This window comes from Tenrec ecaudatus, chromosome 7, assembly GCF_050624435.1.
Source record: "Tenrec ecaudatus isolate mTenEca1 chromosome 7, mTenEca1.hap1, whole genome shotgun sequence".
Classification (NCBI taxonomy): domain Eukaryota; kingdom Metazoa; phylum Chordata; class Mammalia; order Afrosoricida; family Tenrecidae; genus Tenrec; species Tenrec ecaudatus.
The window spans coordinates 84745353-84769061 of NC_134536.1; the positions used below are offsets into that span (position 1 = coordinate 84745353).

At 48.6% G+C, this 23709-nt stretch overlaps 1 protein-coding gene and 1 non-coding gene across 4 annotated transcripts in view; one reads left to right on the forward strand and one right to left on the reverse strand.

Annotated features, from left to right (window-relative positions):
• Positions 1–23709, reverse strand: part of ANKRD6 (ankyrin repeat domain 6) — a 188990-nt gene that overhangs the window by 25447 nt on the left and 139834 nt on the right. For 2 of the 3 annotated variants that reach the window (XM_075554771.1, XM_075554770.1), the window contains exons 3-6: positions 15207–15305; positions 6064–6162; positions 3670–3768; positions 969–1067 (exon numbers count right to left, since the gene is read on the reverse strand). In XM_075554771.1, the coding sequence (XP_075410886.1) occupies positions 969–1067; positions 3670–3768; positions 6064–6162; positions 15207–15305 (396 nt within the window). Of the gene's footprint in view, positions 1–968; positions 1068–3669; positions 3769–6063; positions 6163–11912; positions 12244–15206; positions 15306–23709 lie in introns of all 3 variants that reach the window. The other variant, XM_075554769.1, reaches the window with a different exon arrangement.
• On the forward strand, positions 21885–21988 carry LOC142453931 (U6 spliceosomal RNA). Its single transcript, XR_012785485.1, has one exon. It is a non-coding gene; the product is annotated as a U6 spliceosomal RNA (small nuclear RNA).

The following is a 23709-nucleotide window of genomic DNA, read 5'->3' on the forward strand; positions in this document are numbered from 1 at the left end:
ATTTCCTACCCAGGGTGGTGTCCCCTGGGGAGCTGATGACCAATCGGATCCCCAGGAACAATCAAAGGACACTCAGAATAGCTCAGAATCGGGGCCTCCTTTGGGGTCACAGACTGTGCTCACAGAACCACAACGTTGAAAACAGAAAGTCCTGACGTGCTATGATAGTGCTGCCCAGAGAACGGCAGCCACTCAGCAGAACTTTCTCTCTCAGGATTAAGAAGGAACCATGCTCAAGACTGAGGTTCAGTGCATTCTGTGAACCCCCTCCAGTGACTGTGTCCCCAAACAGGGAGATCACAGCTAAAGCTCTTTTGGGGAGAAGCATCAGCCAAATTCCTGAGCCAAGGTGGCCAAGTCCAAGAATGCCTTATTTACATCGACCCCAAGCAATGTTGACACTTAAATGCCTACATTTCCACCACCAAGTATACTTTGGGGCTATTTTCTGAGGTCATCTGTAGTAATTACATAATCTGGTGTCAAGGATGGAATTTAGTCTGTCAATCAGGTCGCAGCCTGATGACCTCATTTGGAGGTGCTATGGAGATAAATAGCTCATTGGAGGCGGGACACACAAACTCTCTCTGTGAGACATTCCTGTTGACAAGCCACATGGAGCTATGCTGATAGAGCCAGAGTCCTGGAGCTGAAGAAGCCATGTGGAGACCCACGCCAGTGCTGAGATATTTCCACTACCACTGGATCCACAAGACTTTCCAGCCACTGGCCTGTGATCTGCCTGCATTCGGTGTCATTGCATGTGTTACATGAGTCTGAAGAGGAATTCAATAGATTGATATCAGACATATGGACTTGATCTGGACTGGGCTGGGATGTTTTCTCAATGTTCAACTGTTGTCATACATAAACTTCTTTCTTATACACACGAGTTTCCCTGGATTTGTTTCTCTAGTCTAACACATCACCCGAGAAAGAAATCGCGAGAAGGGGGTTTGTTCACCTACGTTGTTTTTGAGGTCTGCCCGGGAGCCGCCCAGCAGGAGGACGCGCGTGCTCTGGGAGTGGCTGTTCTGGCAGGCCAGGTGCAGAGCGGTGTTCCCAGCCTTGGAGAGAGGCAGATGGGAGGGGGGAGAGGGACACACACAGTTAGACTCAGGGACTCACTTCTCCCCAGGCCTGAGCAGGGCACCTCTCGTAGAGGGGCAGAGAAGAGAGGCCACCACTCACGCCCTCAGCTTCCAGCTGAGCGGTGTCCACAGTGGGGCTGGGCGGGAAGCACTTCAGTTTCGAACCCACCCACATGAGAACAGCCACGGCTGCTACCTACCAGGGTCTCATGGGCTCAGCCTGACGATGCAAACGGGTAGCGTGGTGCGGGGGTTAACCAAAAAGACGGAGACTCAACCACTACCATGGAACACCTGTGTGCTAACCGATCAAATGGGAACTCCTTTGCCGTGTAAACGTTCATCTAAAGCACAATTTACAAAAACTAAACAAAACCAAAAACTTGGAGGCTTGAACAATGTGAACTGATGACAGTTTTTTACTTTTTTGACAAAATGTTTTCCCTTTTTTTCAAAAGGTCAGAAATTCAGCATTCTGGAGACAGTATCCAGAGGGGAGCAAGCTCATGGGGAGAAAAAAAAAAGCAATAAACAGGCAGTGTCACAGCTCTGCGTGTCCATCACAGCAGTCCAACTCTAAGTCTACGCGTGGACCAGAATGCTCACAGCAGGCCTGTCCCTGCGGTCTCCTCTTGGCACTGCGCACAGCCTGCTAAAGCCGTCTCTTGGTGCTCTCCTGGGCTGAAAGCTCCTCAGTCATTCACCAAATACTCTCTGAGAACCGAATGTATATTTCTTCTAAGTGGTCTGCCCTTGAATAGGTTATGTAATTGTGTTAAAAAAACAAACCCCAAGTCTGAGGAGACCCACTGCTACTGTTCTGAGGGTGGGAAGGGCTTGCTCGTGTGCACTCTTGAATACACCAGTGGAAAAGCAGTAAGGGCTGGGGGGTGGCCGAGGAGGAAGTCCAAGGCATGGAACAGGTCTGCCGCTCAACCTGCAGACGCCATGCTCTTCAGGGAGTTCCGGTTCTTCTTTTCCATGTATCTGGGCTACACGGTCCAGCCCTCCCACTGCCATCAAGTCGGTCCTGACTCCTAGCAACCCTACGGGATAGGGTGGAGCTGCTCCTGTGGATTCCCAAGACAGAAGCTGTGCAGGCGCAGAACGTCTCATCTTCACCCCACGGGACTGCCGGGGCTTTCCAATTGCTGCTGACCTTGTGGTGAGCAGCCCAGCGTGTCACTCACTACACCAGCAGGGTTGCTGAGAAGTCGTACAGATGGAGCATGTTCCTGATAGGCTGCTGAACACTGCAGCTTTAGCCTGAGGTAGTTGAAGCCCGTGTGTACAGAACTCACCGAGTCCTAGCAACCCTGTAGTACAGGATGGAATTGTCCCTGAGAGTTTCCGAGACTGTAGTTTTTTGTGGGAGTCTCCCAAGGAGAGACTGGTGGTTTCAAACAGGTGACCTTGCAGTTAGCAGCCCACCGTGGAACCACTACACCACCAGGGCTCCATGTGCAGAAGTGTCTGTATATGTCCTGAACTAGGGACGCCACGGTTTCAGATCCCCATCGGCCATAAGTTTTACACATGCAATTCATTGTGTGTGTGTTTCAGGGAGACACTAGCTGCCCACACTCTATACTGCTGCCACCTAGTTCGCTTGAGCACATCTGATTCATTATTCAGTCACCACCCACTGGTGCATCATGGGAAATTCTTTGGCCCATCCTTCTTTCAGATCCAGGATGGACACTCAAGGACCCAAAATGGGATGAGCCTCTTTAAGACTCCCTTCTCATAACCGATGCAACTCCCCCAAGCATTGCTAAGACGTCTTCTTTTAAAAATAAGGCACATCTTATCCCACTTGTGAAAGAAGCAATGGGCTTATTTTGGGAATGTGGACACAAAAGGCACAAAAGTCAAGCATAAGTAAAACTGGCACAGTCTCAATCCCTGGAGATAACCAGGGGGCATTTTGAAGGGTGCCCTCTGGGCTTTAGTCCGTTTCCCATTGCCATGCCTGTAAGGCAGATTGTGAACAGTATCACCCAGAACAGACTTACATATTGTATCCCAATATATAAACAACTAGGATTTTTTCCTAGGTTTTCCCTCTTTTTCCCCCCTCCTGAAACTACCGCTGTATTACAAATCCTTGTGGGTGAATTCTTGCCGGCATTTTGATTGTCTCTTTAGAATGAGCTCCTAGGAGAGCCGTTCTGGGGTGAAAAGCCAGGGCTCATCTTAAGGCTCTTGGTTTGTGGGGCCAGATGGCCTCCCACGGGCGGGGGTTCCGATCCGTCTGAGTGGGCCCACGTGCAACTCTCTGGCAGGAATGGCCGGACCTTTTGGAAGTTCCCTTCCTGCTGTTTTTGAAATGCTAGCTCTTTAATTCAGTAGTGTCAAGGTGGTGAGGCGTGGCCCCGGTGTACATGCTCGGGGCAGCTGGGATTGTACTGCTGTTGAGGGCTCCTTTTCCAGCCTGCTCCTCCCTGTGGCTGGAATCGTCCCTCCCGGGGTCTGTGGGCCCTTGGAGTGCCCACCGCTCTCAGAGAGGAGGCGCCCCCGAGAGCCAGGGCCACCCTCACCTCGGGGGCTTGGAGTGCTGGCACCTGCCAGGCCTCACCTTGTTCCTGGCCAACACATTGGCTCCAGCCTTAACGAGCAGCTTAGCTGACTGGCTGAACCCGTGCCAGGATGCTTCGTGCAGCGCCGTATTCCCATCCTGGGGACACACACAGAGAGAGAAAACAAGTTACTCCCCATAGTCTCCCAAACCAAGACACCAAACGACTGCCGGTAAGTCGATTCCGACTCATAGTGACCATGTGAGGCAGAGGAGAGCTGCTTGCTACGGCTTCCGCCGCTGTAAGTCTGTACGGGAGCCCTGTCTTCCTCCCGAAGTGTGACTGGTAGGCTGGAACCATTGACCTTGCCGCTGGCAGCCCAACGTGTACCACCAACAGCCACTGGGGCTCCTGCCTTCTCCAGAGGCTCTGGAACGTTCTCCTCCTGTCTGCTTGGGGCAATGGTAGTGCATTTTCAGGGCACAACAGAGGGCCTTTCTCAGCCGGGGTTCTTCATGGGACCCACAGCGCACAGCTGTGTCCTCAGTCCTCCCAGAGGTGTTGCCCTTCCCCATGCTTGGGAGAGCTGTGGGTTCAAGAGCAATGAATTCAAGGTGGGCAATGGGTGCCTTGGGTGGCCCGGATCCAGGCGCTCCCAAGGAATCCCTTCGAGAAAGGTTCCAGGGCCATCCAGAGCTCACAGTTCCCAGAAAGCCATGTCACATTTGACCCTCCTTCAGGGTTTGTCCTGCTCCCCCCAGCAGAGAGAAGCCAATAGAGACAGGGCAAATGAAGAGTCTGGTCTTGTAAATCCCAGGGGCCTAATAGGACTCTCACCCACTGTCTTCCCCCAAACTTAGTCTCACCCCATATATCTAAAAGTTTCAGGGCCCTAAATGAGCAGACACGGAGGAAATACGAATGTGTAAATAAGTATCTGAAAACAATGAACCAACATAGTTCTTCTTTGTCTAAGAGCTACAGCACCATGGTCAATTCCATTGAGACCCCATAGGACTTAAGTTGCAAGTCTTTGTAAGAGTCCAATGCCTCATCTCTCTCCTTTTGAGGCATTGGTACATTCAAACCATTGACCTTGCAGTTAACAGTTCAATGGGCAACTCACGATGCCACCTTGGCTCCTATTGGCTTAACAGTGCCACAAAAACAAACGAAACCCTGGGGGACAGACAACAGAAAAAGTGGGTGAAGGGAGACGTCGGACCGGGCAAGATATGACAAAATAATAATTTATAAATTATCAAGGGTTCATGAGGGAGAGGGGAGCAGGGAGGGAGGGGGAAAATGAGGAGTTGATGCCAGGGGCTTAGGTGGAGAGCTAATTTTTTTAGAATGATGAGGGCAATGAATATACAAAGGTGCTTTACACATTGATGTGTGTATGGATTGTTATACGAGTTGTATGAGCCCCTAATAAAAAGATTAAAACAAAAAGTTATTAAAATTTAGTTTTTATCTGGCAATGGTCTATACTGGACACATGTACAATTACGTAGCATATATACCATGCTACTTTTCAGTGGCATTCCCTAAGCTTAAGTCCAGATGCTTCCTTATTCACTTTTTAAATGATCCCATCCAACATCAAAAAGTGGTACATATAATTTCCATCTTTGCCTTTCAATAAATTTTGGCTTAAAACATTTTGTCAAGTATTAAAAAACAAAAGAAATGCTGCTGGGTGCATGGTGTGGCGGGCGGTAGGCTCAGAGTTAGGGAGAAGGGCGGATCCCCTCCTCCAGGCTGTTCCTAGGTCAGCCAGCTGGGGGCAGTGCAGAATATGCATCCATATGTCCCGCTGAGATTCGTTTGGAAAACACACCTGGGCTTCTGGGAAATAGAAATGTGCACAGAAGAGACAAGGCCAACCGCTGCTGATGCCCACCGGGGGAAGCCTGAGCCCGGACATGGTTCCTGGCAGCACGGGCAGGGGCAGGGGCAGTGACTGACTGCACAGTGCAGGGTGCAGAAGGAAATGCAGGGGGTGAGCGGAGCAGCAGGGGCCACGGGAGAGGGAGCGATCATGACCACACAGGGGTGTACAGGCAGGGAAGAGTCAGGGGTGGGGCCCTGATCCCAGCATGTTTCTGTGTGTGCTTTATCCTGTGATGGAACGTTGGTTTAAAAAAAACAGCAGTCCACCGGTTACGGTGCCCACTTTCACCCAGACACCTTACATGCCATTATTTCTGGATTATTTCCTTTTTACTGTGAATGATTTACACGGCTGCCACGGATGCCACCACAACAGGGGGGAAAGACAAGCAAACAATGCCAGGACCCAGGTGTCCTTTTCAAAGGAAAGTCAGCCTGGTCCCTTCAGGATGAATCGTGACTGATAAGACCCAGGAAGGATAGCCCCCAAGGAGGACTAGTGCTTCCCCCCAAGTTGGCGTCTTCTGGCTCCCCCTGCGGTGGGGCAGCCCCTTTACCTTGTCCTGCCGGTCCAGGGCACAGCCCTCCTGGATGAGGGCTGCGATGACTTCGGTGTTCCCCACCACCGTAGCACGGTGCAGGGCAGTCTGGTCCCCCTGCGGGCGACATGCAGGCAAGAGCCGTGGTCAGTTCTCCCTGCCAGACCCCACACCAATCCCATCTGACCCCAGGGCACCTCCCGCCCTCCCCCCACAGAGCAGTGAGTGGCCCCAACGAAGGGTGCGCTCCAGACCCCACATCCCACAGGTGAGTGCTCAACTGTACTCTCAGCCCCAGAACAGCCTTCGGCCACAGAGCCAGCCGTGGGGGATCAAGGGGAGCAGACCTGAACGCCACACTGGGTGTGCCAAATGATTGAAGCAGCAGTGCCTCGAGGTGCCTGCCTCCAGAGCGCTCCGTCAGCCATGCCGTGCTGGGATGATGGGTGCACACTTGTTAGCTTCACCTGTTCTACCCCGGAGCCACCAAGGCGTTGGCTCTTCCAGCTGAGCAGCCCAGGGAGCCATCCCCCCACGGTGCCTCCCTTGGCTCCTGTCAGTTTATGATAACATCTTCACTGATTTATGCTGCGTTTGACCCCTTGCTGTGCGGTCAGATTCCTGGGATTGCCAACTGCCCTCCCCTTCCTCACTCAGGGGGCCCTCGTTGTAGTGGGGAGGACCCAACACGCCCAGCTAGAAGGTCAGGACTGTAACCCGAGGATTCCGGAGTTTCCCGGGGCATGTTTTCTCTCGGTCGTGCACTCAGGAGGCCAGGCTGAGGTAAACCAATGGAGTCACTCAAATCCGCGGAGGCTCATGCAGAGACAAAGGAATGAGCAGTGTGGAGACCCTACTGGGAAGGAATGAACAAGGGGCAGGTGACCTAGGTGCACGCCTGACTCACACACAAGTGCAGAGCCTTGGAAGAACAACCTGCCCGCTCAAGTTCTTCATCTGTAAAAGGAGAGGGCTCATCCTCAAGGTCCCTCCTTCCTTTCCTGTCGGACTCTAGGATTCAGCTGTCAGAGCTGCTTATACATGAAGTTTGCAGGCAGAACCATGGAGGAGCAAGGGGCGTACTTAGTGCTCAGCCTGAGATAGGAAAGAGGAAGACTGGTACAAGGCAGAAAACACGGGGTGCGTTGGGAAGAGCACACTGCTCCTTATAGACACCACAGTGGAATTCTGATCCTATGTACTAAACTGCTTGGAATCCCCACCCATCACAAATGTGGATTAAAAGCATCTATAGTTAAAATTCAAAAGATCTCTTTAAAAATCCATGAGGGAAAGTGATTTTTATTTTCTTCCTGATTCTTTTTAAATGTTTTTACGCTTTGCATTAAGCATGAGCACTTTCTGCATGTGCAAAAATGGCTATTAAAGGTCTACACAGTAAGCATGCTTAGACTGGGTCCTCTTCTCCTCCACTTTCCAAACCCCTTACTCAAACAGGACCCACCCTTTCAGTGGGTGGGTCATGCGGTCAGAAGAACATGGACATTGCGTCAACGACTGCAGGAGGTATGCCGTGACAATGTGACCCATTTCAGACACCGCAGGAAGTGCTTTCAATTGAGGCACAGTTAATGCCTAAACAAGTATGTGAGAAACTGCTCATGTCATGTAATTTTTAAAGTTCTGACAGAATTTCTAAGACTGTCCATTTCCTAACAGAATAGTGACGGCTTTTCTTGAAATTGACCTCCACGGCCTTACTTGCTGGCTTGCTGAGAAAGACAGCTTCTAGTCCCAGGGAGACTGCAACTTGGCGAGATTCCTCCTTGCTGTTAATAGCTACCATCAAGTTCACTCTCCAGCCATGATGACTCCATCCTGGACATAGTATTGGCATTGGCTAAATTTTAGAATAGGTAACCAGACTGTCCCTTTTAGTCAGGAAGCTCCACCCAAACCTGTTCAACATCACAGCAACACCCAAGCCTCCACTGACAGTGGGGCAGGGGCTGCACTTGAGGTGCCTTGGCCAGAAATCAAGTCTGAGTCTCCCACATGAAAGGTGAGCATTCTTCCCCTCACTACTGCCCTTTGCTATTAGGTAGTGGGTGGCCTTTTACTATTCCTACAAATGCTGGCATCTTGGACTGATCAAAACAACCTTATTTACATGGTGAAAGCACCATGCTAGAAGCAGCCAGTGGTGAGCAACAAACCCTGAGTGTATGAGGACTGACAGCAACCCTTGCTGCAGACATCACTGAGCAACGAGCTTTCGCAGGTCAGGATGCGGCCTCATCTAAGCCTTGGATTAGGTTAAATGTATTTTGTTTCATGAGATGCACTGTAAGTCATAGGTCCAGACAGCTTTGGAGTTGGAATGGCACCATTATTGACTGCTTTCATCATGAATCTCCTGTATTTGCTTCCTTCGAGATAACTTTCCTTTGTGGAACTCTAGCTCAATCTGAGAAGCTACCCTTTCTTTCAGTTAAGTCTTCTAAAGTCAGTTTCTGGGGAGAATAATGAGATTGCAGGAGAACAAACAAGGCATGCAGCTTGTGTGGGGAGATGTGTGGCATTACGAGATCCATCTCAAACACTGTAGGAAGTATTTCCAAAGGAGGCATGCTTAAGGGTAAAACAAGTCATTATATGAGACACTGCCCATGTCTTAATTTTTTTAAAGCTTCTAGGACAATTTCTAAGACTGTCCATTTCCCTACCAGAATGATAATAGAGTTTCAGAAATCGACTTGACTTGGGGGATGGACACAAATTGTCCTGGACCATTTAGGAGACATGTGTCGTCCAAGTCCCCTCTCTCAATGCCTCTCGATCTATGCATAGGTTTTTCATGAGCACAGCAGTCATGAAACCAAATGACACATCGCATCGGGCAAATATGCGGCATAAGACATTTGTAAAGCACCGAAGAGTGAAGATGTCACTTTCAGAATGAAGGCATGCCTGGAGGAAACAATGCTGTTCTCAGTCACCTCACACGCACGGGAGAGTAGGGCTAGGAATTAGGAAGACTGGAGAAATACTGGTGCATTTTGAGTTACAGGGCGGGCGGAGACTGTGGGAAGTGTCTTGTACAGCCAAAAGAACAAACAAATCTGTCTGAGAAGAAGGCCAGCCAGAATCTTCCTTAGAATCAAGGATAGCAGAACTTGGTCTCACACTTTGGGCATGCCATCATGCTTGGTTAGGTATAGGGTCCACGCTTGATTAGGTATAGGATCCATGCTTGGTTAGGTATAGGGTCCATGCTTAGCAAGGTATAGGGTGCTTGTATATGTATAGGGTCCATGCTTGGTTAGATACAGGGTCTGCGCTTGGTTAGGCACAGGGTCCGCGCTTGGTTAGGTACAGGGTCTGCGCTTGGTAAGGTACAGGGTCTGCGCTTGATAAGGTACAGGGTCTGCGCTTGGTAAGGTATAGGGTCCGTGTAAAAGAGGAAGACCCTTGAGAGGGACAGACACAGCGGCTCCAACAATGGGCTCAGACATAAGAACCATTGTGAGGCTGGAGCAGGAGGGGGCAGTGTCCTGCTCTCTTCTACACAGGGTTGTCATGAGTCAGAGCCAATTGCTAGCACCTAGCGACAATAGCAGCTTGTCTCCAGTCCACAATGGGACTAGCCCTCCACCTTCACTAATTGAGACAAGAATCTTGTTCCACAGCAAGAGTCCTGCCTCATCAGGGAGGCAGGGAAACGAGGCCATGCATGCCACAGCCAGCCTTCCCCACCATGCAGTGGCTTTTCAATGGGCCATTAGCTTTGTGTACACTAGATGGATGAGCGACTTTCTCTGGTGTATGAAAACCAGACACCCTTAGGATACCAAGGTGAGACTTAAAGGGCCAGAGAGACACAAAATACATACGGCACGGCTCAGGTTGTTTCTGAGCTACTTTCCCCAGGCACATGCACATTTAATCCCTTCTGGCAGTGTAGTGGTTACGCTTTGGGCTGATAGCTACAAGGTCAACAGTCCCAAACCACAAGCAGCTCCCAGGGAGAAAGCTAGGACTTTCTACTCCAATGAAGAGTTACAGTCTCAGAAACTGACAGGGGCTGTTCTACCCTGTCCTATGGGGTTGCTACGAGCCAGAGTCAGCTTGATGGCAGTGGGTTTATGGCAGGTAGACAGACGAAGGAGCCCAGGTGGCACAGTAGCACTGGGATGTGGTCCATAAGGTCAGCTGCTCCTTGGGAGAAGGACAGGGTATCCTGCTTTCATAGACAGTTACAGTCTTGGACACTCGGGGGGGGGGGGTCTGCCCTGTCCTAGAGGGGCGCTATGAGTCGGTGTTGACGTGATGGCAGTGAGGTTTTTGCTGGCAGGATGCAGGAGCAGAACTGCTGCATTTGGATGTGGGTGTTGGGAAAGACTGTTGAAGTGTCTATCATGGGCCGTCAGAAGAACAAGGCATGTCTTGGAGGAGGTTCAGCCAGAATGCTCTTTAGAAGTGAGGCTGGAGAGTCTTCCTCTCTGGTATTTTGGACATCAGCTCCAGGAAAGAGAAATCATACTTGGGGAAGTACAAGGCCAGAGAAAAGGAGGAAGATCTTCTCAGAGACAGACTGACACCAGGGCTGCAACATGGGCTCCGACATACCAGTGTCAGATGACCAAGGACTGGGCAGTGTTCGTTAGGTTCTGCTGGACAGGGGGGTCCCTGAGTCAGAGCTGATTCAACAGCACCTCATGACACCAAGGCAGCAGTGGCAGCTACATGCAAATCCATACATACTGATGAAAAGTTTCCTTCCTGAAATCTCCCTCAAAAAAGAACAAAATGTGCCCCCAATCCTGTCTGACTACAGACCCCAGGTGCAATTTTGGCACAGTCCTGCTTCTTGTATGGCTTCTATCAACCATGAACCTGCACATAAAATGCCAGGGACGTGCTGTGCTCCAGTGGCATTGTCTCTTCCTCCATTCAGTAAGCATTAACTGGAGCCTACTCTGAGGCGTGCAGATAATGTGCTCAGCTACCATGGGGAAGCCAGGAGAGCTGCCTCCACCCAGGGGTCTTGGAGCAGATGGCACGGACTTGAGAAAGCGTAGCCACCGAGCGCACTGGAGCACAGAGCTACTCCCCATGTGGTTCAACAAGGCGGCAAAAGGCTTGCTTGGTTTCTTTATCAAATGTCCAGTGCGATGGCACCCAATGGTCTCGTCGGATTAGTAGGAAAACCAAGACGCACATAGTTCAGGGTCTAGCCTGGCATGTCCGCTCCCTTGTGGTAGCATGGGTGGGCCCGAACCTAGATGGTCAAGGGACTCTGCACTAGGCCCAGCTTGTTTTCAGCCTGTGAAGCCAGTTAGCCACCGAGCGGGCCTCAAGCCGACCAAGAGCCTCTGAGGGGTTGAGACCGCCTGCCTCTTTAGGGCGCCACCAGTCAAGTGCTCAGCACAAAGGCCCCCCCACCCCCCCACTGCCAAGAAGCATCTGCTTAGAGACTGATGAACTACAAAGCAACAAAAGAAAAATACTGCATCCGGGAACCTGAAGAGCCGCAACCCTGGAGTCCGGCACTTTGATTTGTAACATGCTGACCCACTGACAAAGTATGGGGGTGACAAGCTTCCCTTTCTCTGAGACACAAGAGCGTCCCACTTTATGGTTTCAAGAGGTTTGCAGCCTCTGAGGTCTACATCTTTGTTATGAAATTCTTTGGGGTCCTCCCCCACCCCATCCCACCGTGCTACACAGTGAATATGGAGGAAGCGCAGGGTGTGGGGATTGAAAGGCAAGCTAGTGGGGAAAGCCCCCATCATGCAAGGGTGAAGCGGCTCCTCTGCAGGAAGAATCCTGCTAGGCAGCCCAGACAGACGCGGTGCAAGGAAGCTCAATGGTGCAAGGGCGTGCACACAAATCAAATTGCTGACCTCTTTTTCTCTCTCTGATCGTGTAAGGGTCTTTCTTCTCTGTTTTTTCTTATTTCTGTCCTCCTTCATGCTGTTTACTGTGGCCACCAGGCTCTGGATTATTGCTGAGGCGGGGGTCATGTGGCTGCTCAGTGACCAATCAGAGATGGCAGGGCAGCCCCATGGAGGGGTGACGGGATTGGCGGGAAGCAAGAGGGAATTTGCTCCTGGAGTTGCATATTCTAAAGAACTGGTTTCCATAGGTTCAAACTCATAATAATCCCACTCCAAGCCACTGGGAGACATTCTTCAATTAATTCTCAGTCTTTAGCATGGCATAAAAGATCAGTATCTGTAGAATATGAAGTTATAGGAGTAAATTCTTCATGGCATCAACATTCTCTATTCATTCTAATCATCCGAGACAGGGAACTCTGAAATGATTTTCTTGCACATAGATACTCTCCTCAATGTTGTTAATTAACACACAGGAAGAGTTTTCTTCCTCACTTACTGCATTTGTTTCAAAGGTGGCTCATCAGCACGCACATACCGACTGCCATCCCGCCAATGCCGGCCCACAGTGACCCTACAGGACAGGGTAGAACTGCTCCCCAGGTTTCTGTGGCTGGAAATCTTCACAGGAGGAGAGATCTGAACATTCTCTCTTGGATTAGCTGTGCGTTTCACAACCAGGCATGCTACAGACCCGGAAGACCAAGATCCCAGCTCGGCAAACACGCCACTTCAGAACCAGTGAAGGTCAAGTTTGCCTGAGCAATTCTCAGTTGTTTTTACACTGTTTCACTTTAATTTATCTGCGAGAAGCAATGTACACGTTGTCTAGGCCCAGGAAGAGATGCAATCACCCAATTACCTCAGCAATCGCTTCTGTAAATAAAAGAATGTGCCTGTCTCAGAGCAGAGCTGGCTTCTCTTTTGCAGACAAGCTTCCCCTTCGCTATCGGGCTGCTTAATCCCATGGGTCACTTTGGTGAGGCACTGGTTTCCAGCGGGGTGGCCAAACACTAGACTAGCTGCTGTTTTGCAGCAGAATTTACTATCTGGCCATGGCAATTTAATGTGATTACTTCCCACAATGTAACGTAATATAATGGAACCAATGAGTAAGTTGAAAAGAGTGTTTCCTTAGGGTGTGCTCTATCTCAAGACCAGAAGTAGATATTTGGGCAGAACTAACCCTCTCCACCCTACATTCTATCAGCTAACCTTCAGATCCTGGGACCCAAGTCTGCAAGTCTCTACCTGCTACTGGCCTACAGAGTTTGAACTTGCTGCCCTGCAATCGTGTGAGCCAACCTCCTGAAGCAAATCTCTCTCTGTGTGTGCTATTAGCTACTGTCAAATCAGTCTTCAACTCATGGCAACCATATGTGTGGCAGAGTGAACACAGAACTCCAGATGGAAATCTTTACGGAAGCACTGTACCAGGCTGTGCCTCCATGGAGCCACTCGGTAGCTTCAAGCTCCTAGCCACGGATCCCAAATCTCTTGTGCTACCCAGGCTAAAGGAAGAAAAACATTGAGCCATATATGTGTGTATATATATATATATATATATATATGTGTGTGTGTGTGTGTGTGTGTGTGTGTGTGTGTGAGAGCTTCCTTGTGAGAAAAAAATTAATATACGTAATATATATATTTGGTAACAATATTCTCTATTTGTACTCATCATCCTAGATAAGGAACTTCTACATGATTTACTTTCACATGCTTAATCTATTCAACATCCTTACATAACACACATGAAGAGTTTTCTCTTCATGTATTCGTACATCATTGTTTCTCTGGAGAGCCTTAAGAGAGCAACCGTATCAGAACCCCTGCCCATCTTACTTCCCACCTTGCCTGATGCAAGAGGCAGAAGTTCTAGCATACTAGATGGGAACATAATGCTACGTGGGGCCGACAACCTGAGGCAGCGGTGGCACTCGGTTGGGTTGGGGTTAGCATGCCTGGCATGGTAGCCTTGCCACCAAGGCAAGCAAGACCTTAATTATTCACAGAGAAGACGAGATGCAGCTGAACATGTCTGCAACTCAAAGCCTCACCCTTTCTGTGGCCAGAACACGGTCCCTCTCCTGTCACCTATGGAGATCATACCATCACGAATGCTATGACGGCTACAGCACAGGGGAAGAGAGGGGGATTGCGAGCCACGGCACAAATCCACAGCTTACAGCTAAATCCGCATTTTGAGAACACTCTTGATGAGTCAGCGACTTCCAGAAATAACCGGGGACTTATGAAAGACACCGACCCATGCTTAAAGCAATGACATACTCTGTGGTTTCTGGGGAAATGCTGTCCTTGTCACTTGTGAGCATATTTATGGAGTTTTAGAACATTACACAGAAACCCAAGAAAAGCTGGGAACACTTTGGTAACCTACCACAGCACACTTGAGGGTCTGAAATTTGAGTAACATGCTATAACCACAGGTTATAATATGTAAATCTGTGAAGAGAGTGAATTTTTCAAGATATTATTGTGTTCTTATTTATCACAACCTTACTACACATATTAAGAGTTGGGACAGTTTCTGAAAATATGCTCAGAGACAATGGACAAGTTACCTGTTCCTTTCTACAACCCCTTCTTGAGAACCCATCTTCCACCAAATAGGGCTCAACATGACACCACCCCAGAGACAGTCCATGAGAGCACCCAGTTGGTGAGGACTGGCTAAGGAATGCACACTTGATTTCAGAGAAGCCAGAGGCTCTCTTCAGATAGTCTGAATGAAGAGACTCAGAGGCCAACTTGAGCTGGCACCCAACTGTCACCCAGCATGAACTGCAGGGTCCTAGAGGGGACTCTCAACGTAGGCCTTCCTTTTCGTAGATCCCATGAACTCTCTCGCCTTTTATTTTCTGAGTTGATCGGGATAATTTATTCTCAACTACCTGTACACTGATTTACAGAACCCAGATGAAAAAAGGGATAAATATGAGGTTTCAGCTCCACCTCTTTTGCAGTGGTAAGCTTGGCCAAAGACACCCTTTTCCAGAAGGGCCTGATTATACTCATTCAGTGTGTGTGTGTGTGGTACCATTTATTGGTACTGGACACAGGAAAAAATGCCCATCAGGGATTTGTACTTGAACTATAATAGGTAAAGAATGAATTATACCAAAACCACCCCATGGGAATCAAAGTCGAACTTACTCCCGAGCAAGGATCTCAGACTGAAGTTCTTCCAACAATGAGACCAAGATGAAGGTGAAAAGCGCTAGGAAGGCACCTACCACCTTCTCATCTGATAACTGAGAGAACGATGCTTCTACTCACATCATCCTGGACATCGAGGTCACAGCCGGCCTTCAGCAAGATCTGGACCACAGACAGATGGCCCTTATTGGCAGCAAGATGCAGGGGGGTCCGGCCATGCTGTCAACGCAAAAGAAATACCATTAATCCACTCCCCTGAGGGGATGAAAGCGAGATTTCCATGGTGGCTTTTAGGGAAATCATTTTCTCGTTCTTACTGTGGCAGAAGATTTTTTAAAAATGTGTTTAACAGTTTTATTGACATATAATTCACATACCATGTAATCCAATGGTTGAAACACATTAAAGAGTTCAACAATTGTCACCATAATCAATTTTGAAACACTTCCTTCATTATCACTAGCTCCCTCTTTCCCCCAACCTCCCGTGCCATAACCCTAGTCCAGTTACTAGCCCTAAAGATTTAGCTATCCTGGATTTCATACAAAATAAAACATACACCCCCCCAACCCTATAACAGTAACAGTAGAAAACAGAAAAATGTCAGTTAAAAAATAAACAGAAAATATTAAAGACTAGAAGTTTAAAATGAGTCAAAAGGGAAAATAAACGATAAGGTGTTAAATTTTAACCTAACTTGGTCTGCATTAATCACTGTCCAATGAGCTCTGTCTGACAGCCAGGCTCTCTGTATCCCTGGCTAATAGCCAGGGATTCTCCAGAGGCTAAATCCACTTGGGGACCCTGCACATGGATTTGGGGCTTTCGTTGCCATCCACAGTTTCTGTAAGCTGGATGCTCAGATTGTAAAGTCTGACACAGTTCCCTCCTCTATTCTTAGATGTTATTATTTACAATGCTTAGATCACACAGACTATGTGCGTTTTCCATGTGGACACCTCCCTTAGATGGCTGCTTCTTTTAAGACAAGCCTTTAAGACTCCAGCCACCATTCTTTTCTGATAGCCCAGCACCTGATTTCTTCATCACCCTTTGGCAGAAGATTCTTATCTTTTCATCCGAAATTCATGTTTGTCTCCGTTAAGCCAGTTATTTGTTTCTTTAACTCTAGTTACTAATGCGTAATCGATGTACAAAATATGCTCAAAATGAAAAAGTTCTTTTAGGCCATCATTTCTAATCTCCACTCATCAAACTTTATGAGAGCTGTAATATGAGGCTTCATATCTCCTCTGAGGGTTGGAGAACAGGAAAACAATAAGGCAATCAGCCCCAGAAAATCCAGCTGGTTATTTATGTAAAATGCTGGTCAAATGCACCCTCTTTTGAAGAACACACTTTAAAATCTTGTGGTTCCGCAGGCATTAAAAATATGCCAGTGACCATCCAGTTGATTCAGCTCAGGGCAACCCACGTGTGTCAGAGGGGCCGTGGGCTCCATCCTGCTGCCAGGGGCTGATTTTTCTGAAGTAGATTCCCAGTTCTTGCTCCCAAGGAGCCTCTGCTTCAGAGTGAACTTGAACTGCCAACCATGGGTTAGCTCATTTGCTCCGCTCCATTAAAAAATATAATGAATGTTTTTAAATGTACACAGCCAAAGCCATTTTAGGAAAACATTAGATAAAACACTGAAGTTCCGTTTAACTACTCCTAAATCTCATTTCTCCTCCAACCCCGGATACCCCACTGTTCTGAAATTGGAATTCCTCATTCCTGTGCATTTCATTAGTGTTTTACTATAGGTTTGTAAGCACAGGCAATATGTGTTGTTTTGCTTATTTCAAACCCTCTATAAATGCTATCAAGGAGCCCTCGTGGCACTGTGAGTTGAACATTGGGCGAGTAATCGCAAGGTTGGTGGTTCAAACCCACCAGGGGCTCTGAGGGAAAGTGCTCAGGATGTCTGCGCCCGTAATGATTTACAGCCTCCATAACCCTCTATCGGGGTTGGTTGGAGTCAGAAAAGGCTTGATGGCAAAGAGTTACAAATGGTACTAAATTGTACATATCCTTCTGTAATCATTTTGCCCAACATTGCAATTTGGGGTCTAGTTTGTCACATGTAGTTGTTAGGTAGGCTAGCATAGGGCTGGGGGATGTCCGTTAACGCATGCCCAGAGGGCCAAGCTAAGGAAACAAAGGAGTGCCGCACTGCACATGCTCAGAGGTTCAGGTTTCCCGCCCGCTAGGCATGGGTGGACGCTGAACCTGAATAGGCCCACCTAGGCCAGGTGAATTCAATTCAGCCAATGGGGTCGCTCAGGGGTCATCCACCATACCTCCCCATGGAATCCTTGAAAAGGCAGGAGCCCAGAGTACAGTGACACCTTTTCTGTGTGACGCTGAGCAGCTTCCTCCAGGCTGCATGTTTGGGAGGAGTCCTATGGGTGCTGTGTAAACCTAAAACTTCTAACGCTCATAAAACTCACGTGGATCACAAACCAGGCTTCGGCGTCTCGCGAGGTATAGATCTAGCTCCAGAGAGATCTAACAGTTCCAGTTCACTTATTCCAAGTTATTTCACTCATTCCCCTACTGATGGGCACCAGGTTGTCTGCAGTGGTTTATAGAGCACATTTGTGTGCGAGTTGCCTTGTGCACCCATGTATATTCCTTAGACCCATTGTTGGGTCACAGAGAAAGCTCTCCCCCCTTCAATTGTCCTTAGCATGCAGGCTCCTAATGAGCAAGGTCATTGCCCCGAGGGAGACTCACATCCAGGAGCAGGAACACGCTATCATGACAAGCAGCTCATATCAGCGAGCTGACTGTCCAACTCAGGTTCACCAGACTCTCAAGGGCACTTCCTCACTCAAATCTCAGACAGACAGACTTCCACCTCCTTCTTCCAACATTGTCTAACCACAGCCTCATCGTAGCGAGATACCTCCCCCGCCCCAAATAAGGGTCTAAAGTCCCACGTAGCACCTCAACAAGACACCCCAATGACTTTTACTGACAACTGTAGCAGGATAAAACCCTTGACCTTAATAAAGATCTATTTACCACAGTAACTTCTCTGTGGAGGGAAACAAAAATAACAGACAACAAATGATCTTCATTTCTAACCATGAAATCCAATCAAAGCAAAAGAATGGTTCAGGAAACAAGAAAGAAGTCAGAGCTCACGTTAAAATTAGAATCCTTAATTAAGAAAAAATTATTCCCAAGAAAGAAGACTATAAAAAGCCTTCATAAAAAAGGCACCACCTGAGATAGGTTAAAAAGAGTGACCTTCCTTTGCTGGCTGCATGGTATTATTTAACCTTTAAATATTTTCAAAAGGGATGTGCATGAATTCCAAAGTAGAGGCGCTTTACTTGTCACAGAATGTCAGCCAGTCTTGAGCCCCAATTCCATCTTAGCTTTTGCTTTTTCACGCTTAGAAAGACTTAAGTACGTAACATAGGATTTCTCCTGCCACTGTCAAATCCTCAGGCAGCCTCAAGTATGTAACAAAGGACAGGTAGTTTAGCATAGTATACAGCACAGTTTAACATTGTGGTTACATTTAAGATCGCCTTCAGGAAGAGTTTCCCACGACCACTCTGCAAACTCTCCTCAACTAACCAAGAGCAACAGACCACGTCCATGTTTCCAACCTGCTTCAAGTGAGTCTCCCACCTCTGGCTTCCTGGCTCTTGTATCTTCCAACCAGAACACTGTACCTGTAGTCCTTGATTTCCCCTCATCAATATGTCCCTGTTACCCCATTGTTTGGAGCATGTTATTTTACATTGAGATTAGACATGCCCCTGGTTTGAACTAATGTGGACTCTCAATAAATCCCTTTGATTTCCACAGAGCGCACATTCCTATTGACGTGAACTGTCCACAGCTGACCCAACCGAACCCCAGGCCAGTGAGGAGACTTTGACTCACAGCACCCCTACAAGACAGTCAACTACCCCACAGAGCTGCCTTCTAAGCAGAGATTTGAACTGCTTCCTCCTGGCCTTCTCCCCTGCTGAGAATTCCCTTTCCACCCCAGACATAGTAAATCAGAATCTACGTGTCAACAAGATCCCTAGAGATACAAAAGAATGACCTGGAGAGCTGTAAGAAACACTGGCGATCTCGTTAGCATGTAGCTTCATGATCCAGTCTATCGAGGGCGGAAAGACAAATGCTCAGCCAGGAAGGAGTTCAAACAGAATGAACGGGTTCAAAGTCGGGCTTCCACGGCTGTCCATCTCTACTGAAGCTGGCCGTCACACCTTTATTCTGGGGGTGGCTGGAGGGTTCTAGCCACTTAGCAGTTAGTGCCTGAGCACTTAACCACTGTGCCACCAGGGCTCCTCCCGCAGCTGAACAGATGGCGCAAAAAGGTAGGCTCCACCTGTCATCAATAAGTACTGTCACCAATCAGTATCTCACTTTGACTTCTCATAGGAAACGACCACCAAGTCTTGGAATGTGTTCTTAAACACAGGACAGTTCATCACATTTTGAGGAGACGTGACTGGATGCTGGTCGAACAACCTGAACCCCGAGACAGTGATGGGAAAGAGTTGTCCAAAGAGAAGCTGGCAAAGAGGCCATGGGCCAAGGAGCCCCAGGGGGTCCAGTCACAGGAGACCCCAAGAAGCAGTCTCATCAGCAACCCGGTGCTACCGGTGGGGCCGCGGAAGCCCCAGTACGCTAACGGGTTTGTCCAAGGGAACATTAATCATCAGAAGCAGGGCTGGCACATGCGCTGGCTCAGACCAGGCCACCCTGGAGGGCACTTTCTCACTGCCACTGAGGCAATTCTGACTCACAGCGACCCTCCAGGGCAGGGTAGAGCTGTTCCCGTGGGTATTCTCCTGACAGCCTGTGGAGTGACTGGTGGTTTCGAACTGCTGATCTTGTCCTTAGCAGCCCAACACATAACCCATTCCAATACCAGGGCTGCTGGGGAAGGCACTTTCCAAAACCCAAACCCAACGGACCGCCATGCAGGCCATGCTGATTCACAGCCACCCTGTAAGGTCAGTGGTCTCACTAACCCGTGAGCTTCCGGGACTGTAAATCTTATCGCAGCGGAAGGCTCTTCTTTCTCCATGGAGCGGCTGCTGGTTTCAAATCCCTAGCCAGATCAGCAGAAAGTTTCCGTTACACAGACGGGAAACTGTCTGACAGGCCCGTTTCCAATCCCTGCTCCAATCAACACCTATTTGATTTCGTCCTGCCCCTTGGTCACCATTCCCCAGGCAGCTTCAGGTCCTCAGGCTTAACCTGTCACTCTGAGCCTGTCCGAGCAAGAATCAGTCCACTGGCTACAGTTTTTCACAGTGCTTTTCCCCCACTGTCAGGTACAGAGCACTACAACGCAGAGCTCCCCATATCTTAAACGAGCAATCAGAAAAATGACGCTATTAAAATTTTGGGGGGAATACAAAAACCAGATTATCTAAAAGGTCTCCACCCAAATGGGACTATTCTTATTTGCATCCAGCCTCCTTCAGTATGTTTTCTATCAGCACTTTGCACAGCTGCATTCACAGATCAAATAAAACGCCTTGCTTTTTGCAATAACATTATGCTTAAAAAAAAAACCCAAAAACATTATGCTTCCAGCCAGGAGTTCCCGAGCTTCAGCGGGAAGCTAGACTGGTGCCACGGAATCAACAGGGAGTCTGTAGGGTTTTCTGTGGCTGTGATCTTTCCAAAGTGGATTGCCAGGCCTTCTTCTGGGGCGTACCTGGGTGGATTTGACCTGCAACCTTGTGTTTCGTGGTGGAATGCTTAACCAGTCTTGCCACCCAGGGGCCCCACAGTCCTCTGGACACATGCTGGGCGGGTTAAAGGTTGGGGGGCCTCCTTCCAGGGTTTCAGGTTCAGAAGGGCTGAGAATTTGCATTTCTAGCAAGATCTATGGAGAGGCAATTGCTAGTTGAGGCCCATACTCTGAGAACCGCTGTCTGAAGCCAGTGGTTTCCAACTCTGTTTTAAAATAGACACCTGTCAAAACAAGTATCCATCGGAGACTTCTGCCAGAAGGTTTTTAATTCCACCAATCTAGGTTGGGGTCAGGTGTTCTTAAAGTTCCACATGGTTCAAATGGGCAGCCCAAGGTCATGAACTCCTGCCCTGGACCTTCTGAAGGTGCCCTTTCATCCAACCTGCCCGGCACCAGAATGGGTCACCTGGGCCTTCCATCCACCATCCACGCCTCTGGGGTGATGGTTTGTCCTGCCAGGGTGCGCCCTGTGGGGACGTCAGAGCAGCTCCGGCTCCAGCAGGCGACTCACACATACGACTCCCAGGTGGACCTAATGAGCAAGCAGCATGCACTGGTCTCTGCCATTCACCATGAAAGGCCAACTCCCAGTGAGGAGGACTAAATGAAATGATCAATGCATAACCCCAACACCAATCCCCGCCCTCGGGCGGTGGAGGAACAACAGAAACATGGGTAAAGGGACACAGCAGTTGGTGTAAGATATGAAAATAATAATAATTTATAATTTATCAAGGGGTCATGAGGGTGGGAGAGAGAGAAAAATGAGGAGCTGATACCAACAACTCAAATGGAAAGTAACTGTTTAGAAAATGATGATGGCAACATATGTACAAATATGCTTGATACCACTGATGTAAGGAATGTTATAAGAGCTGTAAGAGGAACCAGTAAAATGATTTGAAAACAAAAGCACCCCAGTGCCTAGGAGGAGGGATTGTTGTTCCAGCGTGTGTTCAGCTCCCGGGGTTTGCCCTCCTCTCTGGGCATGCTGTAGGCACTACACAGGAGAGACCTCCCTACTAGGAATACTGTTCTATTAAAATCCCTCTCGTGCTCGCTTCAGCGACACAATACTAAAATTGGAATGATACAGAGAAGATTAGCATGGCCCCTGCGCAAGAATGACACGCAAATTCATGAAGTGTTCCATATTTAAAAAAATAATAATAACAATAAAATAAAATCCCTCTCCTGCTCTCTTGAGAAAACACACGCAGAATAGAATTACGAGTAGTTTAGGGTTGTCAACAACACAGTGGTGAACACACCAACAGTGGTGAAGAGCAAGCACTCCGCAAGCAGAGACCAGGCTCAGGCCCCAGCCTGACCTTCTCCACCTGAGACCTGGGTTAGATTTCTGCTCCCTACTTTGCTCAATTTTCTTGTCGCTGCAGCATGGAGAACCGATTTGGGGTGGAGGCAGAAGGAGTTCCTACTTCCAGAGCATTTCTAGGAGCACTTCTGAGCCCTAACAAGCCCAAACTAAGGGTAGGCATTTTACAATCAACAGCATCATTCACCTCGTCTACTCAACATACACGGGCCTCCCGTGGGCATCCTGGGCCAGGCACTGGAGGGATTTTCAAAAGCACACAACAGTTTGTGCCCATACACATGTTATGTGACACCAGGCCTTATCCCGCTCAGCCCTTGTGGTGCAAACGGTAAAGTTTGTGAAGAAATTGGTTCTCAGCTAGGGGTGCTTTGTCCCACCCACACCCAGAGGTCATTTGGTTCTCACAACAGGGGTGGGGAGGGGAAGTACATAGAATATGGTATGGATAGGCCAGTGGGGCCACACGAAAGAGCAGGGGCCAAAGCACCAAAGAGAGCAAGTCTGCAAAGCCCCAGCTCCAGTAACAGGCGTTAGTCAGCGGAGGGGCAGCACCAGGGCCAACATTTCTTGGGTTTGTCTTTTTCTGGAGAGTTAATTAAGGCAAATCATCTGGTTGAAGGAGACCAACGTGGTGGAGAGTAGAGCATGGCCAACACATCACGACAGTGAGCATTTCATCGCTGGCCCAAGGGGCACGACAGAGCACGAAAGGGACCAGGTTGGAGTAGGCCCACCTTTACAGATAAAAACTGAGAAGACTGGTTTGGGGGCTCTCTGGCTCATGATCAGAAGGCCCTGACACCAGGGCTTGGGGTTCCAAACCCAAGACGTTTCTGCTGTATCAAAAACTGAAATTCAAGAAGTTAACTCTGATCCCACATGTCAATTCAGTAGGGAGTTCTGCGCACCCACAATGTGGTGTCCAGATATGAGAGACACGATCTGACCCCACCACACTGAGGCAAAACACTAAGGGTATACAACAGAAGAGCAAAGGGAACAGAGCAAGGAAGTCCCCAGGGAATACCAAAAATAGACTTTGGGACCAAGGCATGGTGCCCCATCAGACTGGACCAGAAAACACTACTAAAGGTCAACAAACAGACCTTGAACTATTTTCAGGCTTTTCTTTTTATTGCCATTGTTTTGTTGTTATTTTGTTTTCTTTTGTTGCTTTGTTTTGCTCTGTCTTGTTTTTTGGGCATATTATTATCTCAACAGGTCTATCTAGATAAGATAGGTGGGATAAGATGGTTCAGGGTGGGGGTGGAGGTAGAATGGGAGAGGGGGAGGCAGGGGGAGGTTGTTTAGGAAGTAGGTGCTAACAAACCCAGGGACAAGGGAACAAGTGATCCAAAATCGACGGTGAGGAGAGTATATGAGGCCTGGTAGGGCTCGATCAAGGGTAATGTAACCGAGAGGAACAAGTGAAACCCAATTGAAGACTGAGCATGATAGTAGGACAAGAGAAAAATAAAAGGACATAGAGGAAAGAACTAGGAGGCCAAGGGCATTTATAGATGTTGAAATACAGGCTTAAA